The following is a 20,039-nucleotide window of genomic DNA, read 5'->3' on the forward strand; positions in this document are numbered from 1 at the left end:
TCACAAAACTTCGACGAAAAAGTTAACACAATTTATCTCTCTTTTGGATTAATCTTGATCCATCTTGAAAATTTGCCTGACTGAGGTGTATTTTTTTTAATGGCTTCTGTAGGAAATTTATTGTCCTACAAAATGACTGATCCAGAAATTCTCTAACTCTTCTCGTTTTTGAACTATTGACAGAAAAGCGGATTGACCCAATTTTTAGCTCGGATAAGCAGCGGCATCTATCCAGTGTGAATGCGTCAGGGTTCACCCGGCCAGATAGATTTTCCAAGATAAGCTAAATAGAAAGATTTTCCAGATAGATTTTCCAAGATAAGCACTAAAGAAAGCGTGTTCTTTGAAGAAAAGTTGGAACAGAAACCCTTCCCTGTCGTCTTCAAATCTGATTCAGCCTGGAAAGTTTGGGAAGATGTACCTCAAGAGAAAAATAGAGGCGACCGATAAATGCAGCGATCTCATTGGTTTGTCAGGTGACCAGAAAGTTCCCGTTTCAGACTTTTTCACGATCTGGCTTCTTTGTAGAGCTTTGCCGACGCAGCTCATTAATGTATCAAGTGACTCGGCAGAATCTCAACCATATTTTGGTTTCGAGTGTTTCTCAGCAGTGTATGGCCTTAAGGCTGATATTCCTGTTACCAGGATCGGATACCTGCCAGTGGTTCCCCACTCTCCCTCGAACCCAACAGTCGTGGAAGAAGTCATTAAGTCTTTCCAGAAAACTGCCAGAGAACTGGGACTGAGTTACACCGTCGTCACATGTGACCAGGCCGTATATGAAATCGTTCATGCTCTGAGAGTCAGAAATCCTGAAGCATATTCTGATGTTGTCCTCAGAATGGGCGGTCTTCATATTTTAATGAACTTCATGGGTGTCATCGGTCATATAATGAAGTGCTCGGGTCTAGAAGAGGTGATTTACGAGGCTGGAATTCTGTTGGAAGGAACCGCAAAGAAAGTGATGAGTGGTAAACCGTACTATAAAGCTCTCGCTGCTCATACGTTAGTCCTCGAGGCAATATCCATTCTGTACTGGGACAGCTTTCGAAGATTTTTGCGTAGAATCAGACGATTCATCGTGCATCACTATCTTTGAAGAAATGGGAGATTTACTTCAAAACTTGAAGATCTCAAGAGAGGGTGATGAGAACTTGAACTGTCTAAAGGAAAAACTTACCGCATTGTCCCCGTGGTTAGAAAGGATCGAGACTTCTCGTGCACGCTCAAAAACCGACAAGTTCTGGAAGCAGTACAAAGAAATGGTACTGGTTTTGTGGCAGTTTTTGTACAGTGAAAGATCTGGTGACTGGAATGGCCATCTTGAAGGAGCTAGCAAAATGCTTCCTTATTTAGTTGCATGTGGTCACTATAAGTATGGCACTTGCTTGATTGAGTACCTGGATGAGATGCAGGGCTTACCTCAAAAAGTAGATCAGGCATTCCACAATGGACTGTTCAATGTGAAGAGGAGGAATGCAAAATTCAACTGCATATCCCCAGACCATGCTGTAGAATCTACCATTAATTTAGATTCAAAAACGGAAGGTGGAATGATGGGTATTACCATGAATGAGTTGTCACTGGTGAATTGGACTTTAACTCTTCCGTTCTGTGCCTCAGTCTCGTCTACATTCACTGAGATGCTACGCATTGTTCCCCAGACTGATTTTGACTCCTCTCACCACGAAGATCACCCTTCCTTCGTTCTGCGGCAACACATGGCTGTTGATAAAGTGAAGTCTGTTCTGGAAGCCAGGCTCAATCCCTTTCGATCCACTGACGAAGATATGCTGAATATTTTTACGCTTGAGACAGTTGATAGTGAGATAGCTGACAGTCTCCTCAGTGTGCGATCTGTTGGAAGCAGAGCGGTTGATCGCTACTTGGACGGTGAAAAAGGTGCCTTTAGCAAAGTAAAGGTCATGAATAATGAGAAGGCGAAACAGAAAAAAGCAACCAATACTTCTAGTGCTGTAAATAGCCTTACCAATGTTGAACTTCAAACTGTCAAAAGGGTATTGGTGAGTGTTGACTTTACAGGCGAAAGAGGACTTCACCATCTAAAGAATTTGCTTTCCCATGAGCTTCTTCCATATGCACCTTCTATATTCCAGAGAAGTGCCATATCTGGAATGGTTGTGCTTCGGACAGGAACAAAGTCAACTCTTCTGGAGTATTTGAAAACAAAAATCAGCTTGAGCGAGTGGCCCGTTAACCTCGAGATTAGCAGTGAGTCGACTCACTCAAGGGTGGTAGACTTGATGCCCTACCTCAGAAGCCATCCACCAAATCCATCGGAAACCGTTGAGAGCTATGGAAAACGGACATTTTCTACGCTTGTGTCTTTCAACAGCAACGTTAAGGAGCTGCACGTCCTTGCAGATAGATATGATGGGATTTTTGGATATTCCGACGAAGAAGGCAAGGTGATCTGCCTAAAGGACTGCGGTGGTTGCCATGAGCAGCGAGGATGTTCAAACAGGTCTCCGGTAGCTCTAGGTAGACACTCAAACCTAGATGACTGGAACTCGTTGCTCTCAAATTCCAAGACAAAGGCAAGACTGATTGAGCTTCTATTCGGTGAGTTTGAAAACTCAGTTCACCTGCTGCAAGCAGGGTTCACTGTGTACCTCTCAGGAGGCTTTCGAGACCGGATGAGAGTGGTGATGCTCAACAGAAGTGGAAATGCTGATACAAACTTTGAAGAGCGTTTGAGCTGTACCCATGAAGAGGCCGATACAAGAGTTGTGTTACACATGTTGGACTGTTTGGAGAGGGGTTTCGATGTCGTTTTGGTCGATGCGAATGACACAGACATAGTTGTCGTCTTGCTATATCACTACAAGTTATTCCTTGGGAACCACCCAAATTGTGAAAAGCGGAAAGTTTATGTCAGGTTCCACAGCTATTTAGTGCCTATACATCGGCTTTGCAGCAATTTACCGAACGATTTTATTCACTCCATCTGCCTTCTTCATACGCTTTCAGGGTGTGATACCGTGGGTTTCATGTTTTCTAAAGGAAAACGAGTGGTGGCCAAGGCTGTCGAGAAATGGGGATTGGAGAAACCGATTGCTTTGCTTGTCCAAGAGATACAGAAGTCAAAGCTCGACCCTGCGGTTCTAGAAAAATTCAGTGTGATTTGCAAAAAGGTCGTTGTTGCCTCATACGGAAAAGACCCAGACCGCTTTACCTCTCTTAATGAATTAAGAGTGCATTTGTACCCTCGGAAGCGGGAGCTTAAGTATTTGCCACCATCTGACGCTGCCTTTGAGTGTCATGCTAGGCGCGTGTACCTGCAGTTGGACATTTTTTTGCAAGCAAATCGAGCAAAGCCACAGTTTCTGGATCCCCTGCAATTTGGCTGGATGTTTCAAGACGGTGGGGTTAGGCCAGTTGTGTCTACCCTTCAGGCATTTCCAGAAGGTGTGGTCCCCCAGTACTGCTCGTGCAAGCGCTGTACAAAAAAATGTTCATGTGCTGGAAATACACCTTGCGATTTACTTTGTGGCTGTGGTGGGAAGTGTTTTATGGACGAGTTTGATATGCTTGATGTATAATTTGATATGCTGAGCTACTTTTTAACTTTTGTAGTAACAAGTGCCGTTCACGAAATCCGTAGCAGGTGTTAGTATAGTAATCTTTTTTTTTGTTTATTCAAGCTTATTGAATAATAATCTTGTCAAGTTTACTAATAATTCTGATTAGGAATGAAAGAGATTTGTAATCAAGGTCATTGTTGAGTATAGTGGCAATCTTCCTGTCTGAGATAATAAAACTATCCGCTACCAGCTGAATATAGGCGTGAAATCTTTTCCAGCGCGAATAAAAAAAAATTAAAATTGCAAGTTTCAAGGTCATTCGCGATGGTCCCTACTGTACTCGTCACTTCTGGCATCAGTTACGAAAGATTTGGCGATCATTGTGGAAATTTTTCCGAAACGTGATTTAATAGTAAAAAAACGCGAAATTTTCAATTTTCGGGGTCAAGCACCCCCCGGCCGAGTATATAACGCCCATTTTCGTGATCAGCGCTATCGATTACCCCACATTCCGTTGTCAAACCTTCTGCTGCTCACTGATCACCTACCCGACACATTTTCGTTGAGTGGCTCCCTGACTATAGATTGGAACAGCTTTAAGCTATATTAAGAATACACAAAAGAGTCTTCGGGGTGTGCGAATTGAATCTTTGATTTGTACAGTCATCCTCACGATCTCCCGAAGTTTTACTAGTTTTCTTTGTTTATTTCCCCCCCCCAAAAAAAAAAAATAAACTCATGTGTACGCATCTTTCTTGGAAATTCTGCATTAAAAGTGATCAAGCCCATTTATTACCTTTTAAAAAGTCCAAAATTTTCTTACAGTCTTTTTCTAATACAGTTACTCAAAAGAATATTTAGCTTCGAATCAATACGATTTCACTGCAAACCAAATTCATCAGGCTGTGTTAATTGCTCTTAGCTTTTTTACCATCTCTCACTAGGGAGACACCTAGAAGCAAGTTTTCTCGGTTACGAAATAAGGACTGGAAAGGGAGGTAACGAAGGTTTAAGGCCACCTTTCAGGTATTTTTAATTTTTCATTACATAGATTGCTTTTAGACTGCTGTTAAGAAGTGGTTGTAGGGGAGAAAGAGAGGGGCACTTGCCCCTCTTAGCTTTTAGCTCTTAGCTTTTAATAGCCATGGACATGAATAATGATTGTAAGCACTACTGCTTGAATGTACTGTTTAAACTTATAAACTTTTCCCATGATGTTTTTGAGCGATCTTAACAATTAGGCAACTGTTATTTTTAATGGAATAATTATTGATTTTATCACCAGAATTGAAATAACTATGGAAACTTGTTTGCACACATTTACCAATCGTTGCATAAATAAATGCTTCAAATGAATATGGTAGTATAGAACACTTCCTGGTTGAATGTGTCATAAAGCTTAACGGCAAAAACAAGAGGTACACCATTTTTCAGCATATTTCATATTGTTCTATAACAGATAGGGGGAATGCAAAACGCAATTTTAGTTTTTTGGCGCGGGAACAAGATGCAGAAACTTTCCTCTTGACCAAAAAACCCTTAAAATAAGATTATTTTATTTACAAAGTGACTGAGACAGTAATTCTACCAGTACTATCCTATGTAGTGTTGCCAGATGTCTGGTTCAAGGCCAGACAGAACCAAAGACCAGATTTCTGGTTCTCCTGGCTCCGCCGTAAGACTGGACAATGCTCAAAAACAGCCATTTTTATTTGAAAATGATCCAAATGAACGATTTTCCATTAAAAAAAAAAAAAAAATTGAGCACGAGATGCCAATTTGAAACAATCAATGCGCAACCCCGTCAAAAAAGTGACCAAATGGTGCGAATGTGCCCCATCTGGTAACTCTAATCCTATGTTGAAGTGATATGAGTCAACTAGGCTAGAATTCAGGCACAAAGAGCCCTTTAAAGGAGCAAAAAGGCTTGATTGCCTAATGAACACATTTGCATGCTGTGGAAAAGGGGGTCCATGGAAGTATGCTTAGGACTTCAGCCTATGGAAAGTTTCTGAAACAATCAATGGGTAACCAACTCAAAAAATTGCACAAATAGTGTGAATGCGCCTCATCTGGTAAATCTAATCGTATGTTGAAGTGGTCAGGGTTAACCAGGATAGAATTCAGGCACAAAGTTTCTAAAACAATGAATGCCTAACCCCCTCAAAAAATTGCCCAAATAGTGCGAATGCGTCCATATGGTAAATCTAATCCTATGTTGAAGTGGTCTGGGCTAACTAGGCTAGATTTCAGGCACAAAGAGCCCTTTAAAGGAGCAAAAAGGCTTGCTCGCTAAATGATCACATCCACATGCTGTGGAAAAGGGTATCCATGGAAGTATGCTTAGGACTTCAACCTATGGAAAGTTTCTGAAACAATCAATGCGTAACCCCCACGTAAAATTGCCCAAATAGTGCGAATGCGCCCCATCTGCTAACTCTAATCCTATGTAGAAGTGGTCTGGGTTAACTAGGCTAGAATTTATGCACAAAGAGCTCTTTAAAGGAGCAAAAAGACTTGCTTTCCTAATGATCATATCCGCATGCTACGGAAAAGGGTATCCATGGAAGTATGCATAGGACTTCAACCTACGGAAAGTTTCTAGAAGAAGAAGCAATAAAACACACTGCCAGGTTGAAAATTCCTGACAAATGGACTCTGAGACACCAGATACGAAATGGGAAAGCAAAACGCCGCGTGGAAGAACCATCGCTGCAGCTTTAAGTGCGGGGAGCTGCAGATGCCCGAGCATAATGTTGCCCGACTGATAAGACCAGTAAAGAAATTTGTGATTGTCACAAAGGTAGGACATAAAGTAAAGAAGAAAATTTTACTGATCTACCCAAACAAGACATTAATCTGTTATACAAATGGATCGTGAATAAGCATGGCCACCATTCAATTTGTTAAATAGCAAAAAAGAAATAAACATCATGATAAATAACAGTTCAAATAGGGATAGATCCTTTCATTAGATACTGAAAACAGCAATAAAAATATACCGGATATTTCGATCACAGAAACAGTGATCGTCATCAGTAGACGGTATAATAGACACCACTTGAATGAAATGCAACAGGTCACCAAAAATAGGAGACCTGTTCTGTTTAATTTTTTCCTAAGAATAAAAACAGCTTAATAAATGGATTTTTTTTTGTTTACTTGTACGTAGATAAGTTAAAAAGTCTTTGTCAACTTTTGACAATCTTGTTTGTCAAAAGTTGACAAACATCAAAAGATAAAGATCCTCGTGATATATTGCTGGTACACAGGGTGTCAAATCGATGTTTTAGTGGATCGATATTTTTTACAGGGAGAAGTAGCAACCTTGCCGCAACAGGAGTTGGAGCGAACTTGCAGTAGTAGCATATATACCTTGGTCTTACCATAAAATATATAAGAATAGTTACAAATATACCCATACGGGAGCAAAGATACTAAACTAAGTAACTTTCATCGAGGACAAATTTCTTATAGTAATATAAGAACACTTGACTCTTCTGAGCCAAGTTGTTTCAGAAATGATTCATGGTAAAGATTTTTCATCGTCAACTCATTCTCTTGACTCAAATCATTAGTGTTTCGGCAGGGGATTCCATTGCTATGAGATAAGGAATAGCCCCCCAAACCTTGTTTTTCCTCACTAGCCATCATTTCCTTCTCCTCACACCTTGATATTCAGAAGCCGTTTATTCACCCAAAAAATAGTTGCTGCTTCACAGCGCAACGCTGCCTTTTAGGTTTAATTATTTTTTAGTAAATGTCTGCACGAGGCAAATCAACAGGGTGATACATGTCTTATAGGTATTATCAACATTTTCATGACGCAATACACAATACTGACACAATACTGACACAATACTGACATTTCATGACACAATACTTTTGCCAGAACATACTGTCGTAACCCTACAACTGAATTTATTTGCAAGCAAATAATAAAAGTTTTTCAAATTCTGTATTTCAAAGAAACTTAAACCCTTTGCCGGGAAAATATTTATTTTAAGCATTTACTTCTCTAAAAAAGTTTTGAAAGAAATGAAATTACAAAGAACCTCCCACTTTTAGTATCTTATTAAATAAAAAAACTAGTTTTTTAACTTAAAGTTGTCCCCTCCTCAACGCCTCGCTCTTTACGCTAAAGGTTTTAATTGTTTTAAAAATTAGAATTGTGGCAAAGAGTCAAACTTTAGCGTAAAGAGCGAGGGATTGCGGAGGGGAAAACCCATTTCATATACGGAGTAATATCTGTTCGTTTTAAGTTTTAATGTCGCTCCTTACTAATATATATTAAAATGCAGATTTTTTTATGTACGCATATTATTAATTTACACAAAACTAATATATCACTTCCATAATAAACCAATGTAAGTATTCCAAGGGTTATGATTCAATACTCAAAAATAAGACCATATTCTTAAAATATACTATCGTAATTCAAAAAGTGTTATGCAACACTTTGTCAAAGGGTTACTTATTACCCCTTTACAAACGAGATATGCTCGATGGAGTAGTCCAACCCATGCTCCTGTATTTTGATCTCGAGCTAATTAGAGATTTCAAAATAGTTTATATTTCCTTTTCTAAAATGTGAAAACTGCTGGAATTTTAAGCTCTTTTGTAACAAAAATTGTGTTAGTCATTTCTAGAAGGGTAGATAGAAAAGAAAACAATCCTTTTAAATGCGACTCTTCGTCAATACAAAATTCGTCAATTGAAAATCCCAAAAAGTAATTTTCCGTGTTTTGGCTCTCCTGTACAATTTATAATGTGTGGGTATACCACGATTTGAACTGTAGCAGCCAAATTATCACCCTTACAGATGAATTTGCAACGTTCCAAGTTATGCTGGCACCTGGCACCCATCCAGGTGATTTGGAAACGCATCATTAACACATTTGGTACCAGCAAGGAATATATTGCCCCTATCTACAAAAATGTGGAATTTTGTATTTTTTGCCAGAAGGCAGATCACGTTTATTTGTTTTTTTGTTTTTTTTTTTGTTTTTTTCCCAGGGGTGATCGTATCGACCCAGTTGTCCTAGAATGTTGCGAGAGGGCTCATTATAACGGAAATGAAAAGTTTTAGTGCCCTTTTTAAGTGACCAAAAAAATTGGAGGGCACCTAGGCCTCCTCCCACCCTAATTATTTTCCCAAAGTCAATGAATGAAAATTCTGAGATAGCCATTTTATTCAACGTAGTCGAAAAACCTTATAACTATGTCTTTCGGGACGACTTACTCACCCACAGTCCCCGTGGGAGGGGAAACAAGTTACAAACTTTGACCAGTGCTTACATATAGTAATGGTTATTGGGAAGTGTACAGCCGTTTCCAGGAGGATTTTTTGGTTGGGGGAGGGGTTGAGAAGAGGGAGATATGCTGGGGGAACTTTTCATCGAGGAAATTGTCATGGGGGAAGAAAATTTCCATGAAGGGAGCGCAGGATTTACTAGCATTATTTAAAAAAAAACAATGGAAAAAAATATGAAAAAGTTTTTTTTCAGCTGGAAGTAAAGAGCAGCATTAAAACTTAAAACAAACAGAAATTATTACCCATATTATGGGCTAGCCTCCTCCTTATACCTCGCTCTTTACGCTAAAGTATTTTTAGTAATTCAACTATTTATTCTACGGCTTTTCTGATTCAGTGGTCATTCTTAATGAATCGGGAAAAAATTTAAGCTTTAGTGTAAAGAGCGAGGTACTGACGAGGGGGCGAACGCCCTTATATATGTAATAAATATATGAGAATGCAAAAGCTCTTTACGTAAGCTAATTTATAAGTTACGTATATCTTTTACTAATAAAAAGATTCGTAAAAAGTTAAAAGGTCTAGTTGCCTTTTTAATTAACCAAACAATCGGAGGGCAACTAGGCTTCCTCTCCCGCTCTTTTTTTCTCAAAATCATTCGATCAAAATTATGACAAAGCCATTTAGAAAAAAAATGCAAATTTAATTTTAATTATTCCTCTGCGGAGAGCCAAAATCAAAACATGCATTGATTCAAAAACGTTCAGAAATTAAAAAAAAAAAAACAAGTTTTTTAACTGAAAGTAAGGAGCGACATTGAAACTTAAAACGAACAGAAATTACTTCGTATATGACAGGGGCTGCTTCCTCATCAACGCCCCGCTTTTTACGCTAAAGTTTTTTACTGTTTTAAAATGAAGAGTTGAGAGAACGAGTCAAACTTTAGCGTAAAGAGCGGGGCGCTGATGAGGAAGCAGCCCCTTTCATATACGAAGTAATTTCTGTTCGTTTTAAGTTTTAATGTCGCTCCTTGCTTTCAGTTAAAAAAAAACTTGTTTTTTTTATTTAATTTCTTACAGACACGTAATTGAAAAGTAATGTGATCATTTCAATGCTTGAACCATTAAATGCAAAGAACGCAAGTTTTTTTTTTCAATTGGAAGTAATGAGCAATATTAAAACTTAAAACAAACTGAAATTCTTTATATAAAGAAATTGTTCCCCTCCTCAATAGCCTACCCTCTTCTTCAGCTAAAGTTCTTAGCAATTTTAAAAAAGATTCCTATTTTAATTAAACGGCCCTTTTGTTTCAGGAAGTATTTTTATAAATTGGGACAAACAGTCAAAATTTATCGTAAAGAGCAAGGTGATGAGGAGGGGGCAACTCCTTCATATATTGAATAATTTCTGATCTTTTTTCAAGTAATGATGGTAAATATGGCTCACCCTCCATGGAAAATCCGTTCCCTCAAAGGAAACTCTTGTGGGAAGTTCATACCACGAAAAATGCATCCCCTCCCTCTAACATTCCTTCTTAACAATTTCATCCTCGATGAAAATCCCCCCCCCATATCTTCTTAAAAGTTCTTGCTGAAGATTCAACCTGAAACATTTCTCCTTAGCATACTTTCAATTTAAAAAGACTAAGTTCTAAAGACTTATCTTAAACTTTACACCAGACAGTTTCCCCGAACACCTTCATATACAAAGTTGAGTAGGAAAGAGAAAGTAAAACAAATAAAAATAATTTTGTTTAAGAATTCTGTCAAATCCCTCAGTTTAAAATTTCACCTGGAAAGTTCATTCCCAGAAATTTCCCTCCACAAGGAAAACGATCCCAAGGAAACATGTCCCATGCGCAAATCCCCCTCGAAAAATGTCTGTATATTTTCCAATAATAGACACTACATGTAAACAATGGGCAAGCTTTATATCTTAAAGACCTATCCCTAGGGGCTGGGGAGAGGGTCATGTCATCTCTAAATACATAGCTTTGGGACTTTTCAACCATGTTGAACAAAATGGCTATCTCAAAACTTTGATCCGAGGTTTTTGGGGAAAATGGAGAATGGGAGCAGGGCTAGTTGCCGTCTCTTCTTTTTAGTAAATTTGAAAGGGCACTAAGACTTTTATTTTCCGTTTAAATAAGCCATCTCCCGATGTTCTAGGACCATTAGCTCGATACGATCATCCCTAAAAAAAAACAAAAAAACGGACCAGTGATCTTTTATCTTACAAAAAACAACACATTTTGGCTGATAAGAATTTGAAACTACTACAAGAGAGCTTTCTAACACCCTTTGACTTTCAGGTGGCGTTTTTTCCCTTTTAAAATATCAGGCAAATTTTCTCAGGCTCGTGGCCTCTTATGGGTAACATTAAGCTTAAACATTCTTATGAAATTTGAATCAGCATGATAAGCCGATTCGTTCCATATATTTACCGATATCAAAATTCAGTTTTTTAGAGTTTCGGTTACTGTTGAGCCATGTCGCTTACTTACAGTTTGTTAGCACGAACTGTTTAATAAATTAAACTCTGTCTGGTGTCTTGACAACTCAAATCAAATCAATGAAATGTCGCAATAGATTGGGAAATCTAAAAACATGTTTTTTTTTGGGGGGGATATCCATGGGGATAGAAGTTTTCAGGGGGCTGGATTTTTCAGGGAAAATTTTACACTTTGGGAATTAGCTAGAATTCATATGCGACATTATTTTGATTTGTCTTACTCTCTCTCTGCTGACTCAATTTACATGTGGAGATTTTAAGCAGAATTGTCCAGGCGCAATTTCTAGAGTATCTTTACGTAGGGGGGGAGGGATTTTCTGCGGGAAAAATTCTCTATGGTGGAGTTTTCCGTTAGATAATTTTTCAGAGGAAATTTTCTCGGGAGCAACTTTCTACTAGGGACGGGGAATGTGCGGGAAAACTTTCAACGGACGAGGAGATTACCAGCATGGTTTAAAAACAATCAGAAATTAAAGTCTTTTGAAATGAAAGTGCTCAAAGAAAAAATTTTACCCGGAATAGTCCAAAAGAAAATGTTCGGAGGGAATTTTTAGCTAGAATAGAATTGTCTGGGGAAAATTACCTGGCGGGGAGGGGGGTTATTTTTCGTGGAAAAAACTTTCCATGGAAGGATTTTTCGTGGAAGGAAGGAATTTTCCATGGGAGAGGAGCCGGATTTTCCGGCGATATTTAAAAACGATCAGATATTAAATTGAAAAAAACCTTTTTCAACTAAAAGTAAGGAGTAACATCAAAGCTTGAAACAACTAGAAATTATTACATATATAAGGGCGCTGTCCACTCCTTAATACATCTTTCTTTATGCTAAAGTTTGAATTTTTCTCCCTAATCTTTAAGAATGACTCCTAAAACGCAAGGGCTGGCTAATTAGAATAATAATCTTTTTTTAAAGTTCCTAAGAAAATTTTGGCGTAAAGAGCGAGGTAGGCCTATTGAGCATAGGGCTACCCCCTCATATATGGAATACTTTCAGTTCGGTTTAAGCTTTGATGTTGCTCCTTACTTTCAGTTGAAAAAAAACTTGTTTTTTTTCTTTAATCTAAATAATTATTACATAATTAACTTCAATATATCAGAGAACCATGCTTCACATTAACTATAAAGTAGTTTTTATTGGTTTTAAGTTTCACTTTTGCTCTTTACTTCCCTCAGAAAACCTTTTTCTTATTGAAAAAATAATATGAAAAAAACTTCGTTTTCTTAAAGAGTTAAAGAGGCTGCGTCCCAAAGTCGAACCTTAAAACGTACAGGAATTAGAAGAGGCAGTTGGGGGGCTGCCGCCCCCCAAACCCCCAGCTTTTAAAGACTCTTTTGTACAGGTCTTTTTTTTGGGGGGGGGACTTCATTGTTACTAATTACTAGTTTCGGCGCAATGGTTCTCCTGTCCTCTTGTGTTTAACATTTTTTGAAGTTATTCCATTATTCATTCATTTCAATTTTTTGTTAATTAAAAGAGGGCCTTTCCGAAGCCAAGAGCTGGGGGTTAGCAAAAAAACAAAAAACCTGTACAAAAGAGTCTTTAAAAGCTGGGGGTTTGGGGGGCGGCAGCCCCCCCAACTGCCTCTTCTAATTCCTGTACGTTTTAAGGTTCGACTTTGGGACGCAGCCTCTTTAACTCTTTAAGAAAACGAAGTTTTTTTCATATTATTTCTGTACGTTTTTCTACAATCCATGGTGGATGTAATTTAATAATTCCTGTACTCCTCGTCTCTCAAATGATAAGCTGTCCAGGTGTTATCAAAATTTTTTTGATGTTGTGAAAACAAAATCGCCCGTAAGGGACTTGAACCCTTGACCCGAGGATTAAAAGTCTCACGCTCTACCAACTGAGCTAATAACTTGCATGTGTGTAAATATAACTTCTCAATAGCTTTTAAAAATTTCAAATTAACATGGGCTCTTATGGAGAGAAATCCGTTAATTAAATAGCTAATGGGTGGTTTCTGGAAAACAGGGAAGGAGTTATCGGATCAAGCTGAAATTTCGCGGATAAGCTCCTGGGCCGTAGGGGACCTTAACTTGTGAATTTCAGCCCAATCGGACAACGTTAAAAGGGGTGGGGGGGGTTGGAGGGTCGAAACTTTCGGGGGGTTAAGATTTTCCTACGAAACTTTCATGGGCACTTACTCGGAGAATTCCGCATCGAATGAGTCTTCGTACACCCAGATCCGATGTCGGATGTGACCTGTAGGCGTCTAGGAAAAAAAAGTAAATGAATTTTAAGTGGCTATGCGTGGTTTCTGGAAAACAGGGAAGGAGTTATCGGATCAAGCTGAAATTTCGCGGATAAGCTCCTGGGCCCTAGGGGACCTTAATTTGTGAATTTCAGCCCGATCGGACAACGTTAAAGGGGGGCTTGGGTTGACAGGTCGAAACTTTCGGCCAGATTTTCCCCATGAAGAAAAAGTTGGAGGGGGATGAAATTTTGCAGGTTTCTTAGTTGGAGCTCGGGCTACGAAATGCATCCCTCCCCATCCGTCTGCGACCACTGGAACCGAAGATCGCTTAACATTGTCGTGTGTCGCCTCTTTATAGAGGCACGAGTGTGCCTCTTTGATTTGTTGAAGAAGGTTGTTTGTGTTTTAAGGCATTTTTGCACTAGCAATTAGTGAATCATGCAAAAACAACTTTCATGTTTGTATACACATATAAAGGTTTGATTATAGCCGATAGCCTTTTATCAGTTTTGCATATTTGCAAATTACAAATCAACTTCGCGGAATGGTTTTTCATGAAGGTGGCATGAACTCAAGGGTTTTTTTCTTCCGGATGATTTTTTTTCGGCCATTACAATAATCAACACTAGTTTTTAGGAGCTAAGGACTAATCTATTTACGTCAAGAATTATATTTTTTTTTATACAGGATCTAATTTCCAGCAATTTTGTCCGTATATAATAGTTTTTCTATAAATCCACAACACCATATTATCCTCTACCCAGATAAACTAAAATAAAAATAAACGGTTTTTCCTAATTTTCCCCTTGAAAAATTCCAAATTCTACTTTATGTAAAATAATTAAAATCTGTTTTAAGCCCTTAGGCATAAATACAAGTTTTAAATGATTCTTTTGACGCTGAATTTGCAAAAGCAACCCTAAGAAGGGAGTTATAGTTCGCATATGTAGCAACAGATTTTGTATTATACTTTTTTAGCGAAGTCAAGTTTTTTGGCGAAATCAAGTATAAAATTTTTTGGCGAACTCAAGTATTTTAACTACAAAATTAATTGATAAACAAATTATTATTCTGAATTTAGTAACGTAAATTTAACAGCTTTATCTGTCAAATAATTGGCTAAGTTACTATAACGAATTTAGTAACTAATTAGATAAATTCAGGGACGATCTGGAGTCTCCACACGTAACACCTTTTTCTGGGACGCTGTATAATAGCCATCTGATGTTTTTTTTAAGAATACCTGGTTTTTCTAGGTATTTTATTTTTAAAATGGTTGATAACCTAATTTTGCAATTAAAAATAAAAAAAGCAATCCCTGGGCACACCAGTACATTTTCAGCCATGATTACTTATATACTACATAATTTACCTATCGAATTATTTTCCACTTACTGAATCCACCAACTAAATTATGTTTTAGACTTGTCATCTCCCCCTCCTTAAATGAAAAATGTGCGTGTGTGTCTTATCCTTGAGGGTAGAAAATTATTGTTTAAATCTTAGAATTGCTTATACAAGAAAAATGATAAACAAATTTTAATACATGCTCGAAATTCGAGATTTTAGGTTTTTTATCCCCAAAATACGTTTTCTAGCGAATAGCTTTTAAAAATGGAAAAATATTTATAAATATTTAGATACTACATTAATTTATATTGAGACCCTGTAGCCCGGCAGATGGTCAATATGTAGCTCTAACCCACTCATCTCATAGTTACGAAGAGCTTACAGCTTTTCCAAGCTTTGTTATAATTAGCTTCAACTCCACCATCCCTCAAAATAAGTTCTCTAACAAATTTTGCTGCGTTATTTCATCCACTTTGAACAGGGTAACCTTTATTAATCAGTCAAGAACTGCTTCTTGGGGGCTAGATTTCTATGTAGATTTACTCGAGGTAATGGGCGTTTGTATCCCAAGCCTCAAATCATTTCGGTCAAAAATAGCAATATTGTTAGGTTAATATTTATTTAACAAATATTTAAATCAATACAATATTTAAATCTTTAAATCAATATTTAAATATTTTATCAATACAATATTATTAAAATATTTAATCAATACAAACAGAAAAAACAGAATACTTAATTCAACTTGCATAAATTAATTGTTAAAAATAATTATTATTATAATTAATTCTAAGCAAATTCATTAAAACCAAAATAATTAAAATAAATTAAGTATAGTAATTAGTTCAGGTTATTTAAGTTGTTGCTAAACTAAAATTAGTTAAATGCTTAAACTCAAAACACAGAGAAAGTGGCAAACGCAACTTACATTTTTTGCTTCTTTTTACGCTTTTCACTCTGAATCGCCCTTGATCATCAGTTTCATACACAGTAGTAATATAATAGCCATCAGCAGTTTGAAATCCATACTCTCCTTTGATTATGCCATCAGGAGCTGCAACAAAGCAATCATGATCATATGGTAAGGGATGGAATTTGGATATAGTGGTTGATAAGGTAAAAAAAGGTAAAAGGTTACACGATTAAGGAATACAACAGTGGCACGCTCGGAAGAAGGCATCAGGATCTCTGAGTCTGTATAGTACGGTGAAGGACCCGTGGGGGAAGAAGTTTATTTTAAGTTAGGGCGGAGAGGGGAAGAAATAAAATGTATTTTGAGCTTAAGGGGGGGGTCGATTGATATTGGGGAAAGAGAGAGGAAATTTAGGGGTTATAGTGTTCACCAGTCCCTTGTCCGATGCGTGGGAAAGATGATAAAGATATTTTTCATTTTTGGGGAATTGTAAGGAATTGATGGATCTGAGAAATGAGTATTTTTCCTTAGTGTTGACAGGTAGAAGGTGAGTGGAAGGGATTCTAGGATCCCGAGTTACAGTGTCATTAAGAACTATAGCTAAGTATGAGGATGAAGGGTTGATACATCGTGAAAGATGTATTTCTTTATAAATAATTTTGTGAAGATTCATATATAAGTACGTTTTTTCCATTTAATTAATTTGTGTTTTTCGCAGCATAGTTTCCAGCTTAGACGGCTTGTGTTGAAACTAAACAATTAATCACAAAGTGTAATCAACAAAACAGTAATAATAATAATAATAATAATGTAAAAATAGTAATGAAATATATGGACTAGATAATCCTTATTCTTAGAATATGCATAAGCGTAGAATTATCATAGCTGATAGTGAGTGGCATAGTCAGAAGCGTTTGAGTGTGCCTCATATAAATATCACCGCTTCAGAATTGCATGGCAGTTGCCCCTTCAACATCTTTAGCCCCCCTCCCCAATTGAAAAGTTCAACTGGCTGCAAAGTCAATTTAGTCCCTTCTTTCGATACTATTTTGTTGTTGTTTTTTCAACGCTGAGGAATAGCCTTTGATCATGTGATTACTGATCGATAGCGAAGAAATAAAACCAAAGTGTTGCTCTCGCAACACTTTAGTCGGCGAAGCCGGATAAAGGTTCCCGCAACACTTCACGTAGCCCAGGAACGTAGGTCTAGTTTCTGTTTGTTGTAAGCTTTAAATGTCTTAGGAGGTTTGTATTAGGTTTTAATATCGCTCTTTACTTTTCTTCGAAACATCTTGAAAATAAATTTTTCTTGTCTTTAATTGAAATAATTTTATTGCTGGTTAATATTAAGATTGTCTAAAAAGTTTCTTTTAGTTTTTCTGTTTAAGAATGACAACATTGGATTGTAATTCAAATTTCTGCAAAAAAATCATAATTATACACTTTTTCAAACAATGATACAAACATATAATTAAGATTAATTATAAATTCTATTGGTGGAGGGAGTGGTAATGCATTGTACTGTGTTTAAATTCTTTATAGTACGCGTAACTCTTTCTGGCATAGGAAATTCATTGAGGAATTGGTGGGAAGAAACAATTTTTTGGAGGGAGTAGGGGCAAGAATGGGAACTCAGAGATTTATTTCAAATTATCCTTATCTATCTCAAGGTATTTTCTTTGGTTTGATGAAGGTCAGAATGGGGTGGAGTATTTTTGAGTAGAATTGATTTGGAGCAAATTCCCCCTTGAATCAGCAATTATGTTGCACTTGAATCCCCTAGTTACTTGGTTCTGTAGCATAATGATTGTCAAGTGTACGTCACAGAACGTCTCCAAATTACTACAAAATTTTGCTGAGAAAGATAAAAAAAACGGATCATTTAAATGTTGTACTGCAGAATTAACTCAAGAGTCTTTTTTGTATCAAAGAATTTTTTGCTGCATAGCTAGTTCTGTAGGTTTATACTAATGTGTTGCTTGTCTTGCTACTTATAGTATTTTCTGAAATACAAATAGAACATATTAATGAATCGTGGAAACCCTGAAAGTCCTCTATATCTTATTCTTAAAGGAGTGTTCAAGGTCGAAGCTTCTCACTCTTCTCATCTAACATTTTTCTCTATTGCTTCTTCATTAAATTGTTTGTCAAGCTTTTAATATATTTCAGTTGGGAAATATTGGAAGTACGAGTGTGTGCAAGAAATATTACAATAATGTTGAAATCGAATGAGCCCCTTCCCAACTTTTCGAATGTGAACCATTCTTTTTATATTAAGGAACTATGGATGCACTTAGTAATAATAATAATAATAATAATTTATTGTTACCCTCTGGGCGAACACAAATGCACTAAAGAGGAGTATAAAAAATGAAAAAAAAGGCACAGAAAAAAAAGAATACCCACAATTAATGACAACTTCAGACACTTTAGAACACTTTTTTATTAAACATAAAATATAAAATATCCTCCAATCAGCTACCAAAGGGTTCTCCTAAAGAAATTACGTAATTCTAATGAGGTGTCTTTGGAACTGTGGGTACTTGAGCTGCCTGTCCCCAGCAGTTTAAGGCCTATTCGCCGGCCGGTACCAATTGTGCTCTCTGATTTAGTTAAACATCTGCTTCAGTTTCCAGGAAAGTTTCAAGTTAATACTGTAGCCATTCTTAAAACATTTGACAAGCCCCTTAATGTAAGCCCTTGAATATATAAGCCACAAGTATCTGAGATATTGCATAAGGAGCCTTATCAAAGCCATATCCAGGACTTTTTTCTGTGGGGAGTACAATTTTTTTTAGAAATGCATCAAAATTGTGTGTGTACAATTTATTATTTTCATTAAGTTTTCAAGAGTCGGCTAATTTTTTTCGAAGAGGGGATGGGGTTAAAACCCCTCATGAATACGGGCTTGGGCCTTAACATAAAAAAACAAAAAGGCAGTAGCCCTATAATTGGAGGTGGGCAGCGGGCTTATATCCCTTGATTTCAAAACACCTTTTTGGTATTTTCATTGGAAAAAAGGAAAAAACTTCACTGTTCATTTTCTAGGTTTAAAAACATATTTTTCTTACCCGACCCCCCAATATTTAAATCAATTGGTGCGATAGCCTGAGTTGAAGTGGAAGCAAAATAGAAAACCTATTTGACATAAATCTTTTGTAAAACTGTAAATTAGGGGTTTTGTTATTATAGTGGTCATAAATGGAGACTGAACTCACTTCAAAGCGCGGTGGCATCCTTTAGCATGCATATAAAATAAAACTATATCTTTCCGGCATATAAAATTTCGTTTATTTCCCGAGAAGGCCATGCATGTTTATTTAGTTTTTTTTTTTTTTTTTTTTTTTTTTTTTTTTTTTTTTTTTTTTTTTTTTTTTTGACGGTTGGTATTAACTACGGATCGTAAGATATCAAGAGACAGCTTATTTTTAATAGGTTGATTTATTTAAGAAGGTCAGTTCAAAACTCCAAGTTCAGTCAAGAGGTCATAGACATGGAAACCATCTCAAGTCTGTTGCAGCTACAGAACTAGTTCTAGAAGTTTAAATTATCAAACTGGTTGTCTAGCTACTTTTAGCATTTTGTGAAACATGATTATGATAAGCTCAAAAGTCGTGAAAACCCCATAAGACTTCGATATGTTATTCTTAAAGGAGTGTCATCTTATCCGCCACTTTACACGACTTGAGTTTATGAACATAAATTAAACCCGTCACGCGAAGGTAGTACTCGTTTTTGTAATTAAATACTACATAACATTTGAATAAATAACCAAACGAAAAACTAAACGATTGTCTTTTTTCAAGTCATTTGATCGGAAGTAAAGTTTACACAATTGATAGATAAGACTCTTTATACCATTGAAAAACCTGAATTTTGTTTTCTTGAATATCCAAAATGCTTAGAAACCTATAAATACACACTGCGATGGAATCCAGACACTATTTGTCAAACATAAACTTAATTCATTTTGATCTAGGACATTTTACTGTGATCCTGAAAAAAAGGAGTTTGAGACACAGCGTATCCAACTAAAGGCAATAAGAGGAGGAGGAGTATTCAGGCTGTTGGAAGGAGGGGGTGAACACTAAAGGTATGTATTGTTAACTAGGAGTGTTAAAAATTATGGATTTGCAGGATTGGTGGATCAAACTATAGATTCAAAAATCTCGAAAAAAACTAAATTTCATTTTAGGAAGATCCATTATCTTCCAAAACTAAAGATAAACAAGAGCTAAGAGCTCACATGGCACTTGTGACGAGGCAAG

The 20,039-nt window shown here is 36.9% G+C and overlaps 1 protein-coding gene and 1 long non-coding RNA gene across 2 annotated transcripts in view; one reads left to right on the forward strand and one right to left on the reverse strand.

Annotated features, from left to right (window-relative positions):
• The window catches only part of LOC136043896 (uncharacterized), an 82,168-nt gene that overhangs the window by 20,423 nt on the left and 41,706 nt on the right, over positions 1-20,039 (forward strand). Inside the window, exon 2 of the long non-coding RNA XR_010621749.1 lies at positions 19,751-19,864. This is a non-coding gene — a long non-coding RNA (uncharacterized LOC136043896). The remainder of the gene's footprint in view (positions 1-19,750; positions 19,865-20,039) is intronic.
• Positions 1-20,039, reverse strand: part of LOC136043895 (protein lethal(3)malignant blood neoplasm 1-like) — a 75,777-nt gene that overhangs the window by 15,597 nt on the left and 40,141 nt on the right. Inside the window, exon 3 of the mRNA XM_065728923.1 lies at positions 15,787-15,912. Coding sequence (XP_065584995.1) covers positions 15,787-15,912 — 126 coding nt within the window. The remainder of the gene's footprint in view (positions 1-15,786; positions 15,913-20,039) is intronic.

This window comes from Artemia franciscana, chromosome 2, assembly GCF_032884065.1.
Source record: "Artemia franciscana chromosome 2, ASM3288406v1, whole genome shotgun sequence".
Lineage (NCBI taxonomy): Eukaryota > Metazoa > Arthropoda > Branchiopoda > Anostraca > Artemiidae > Artemia > Artemia franciscana.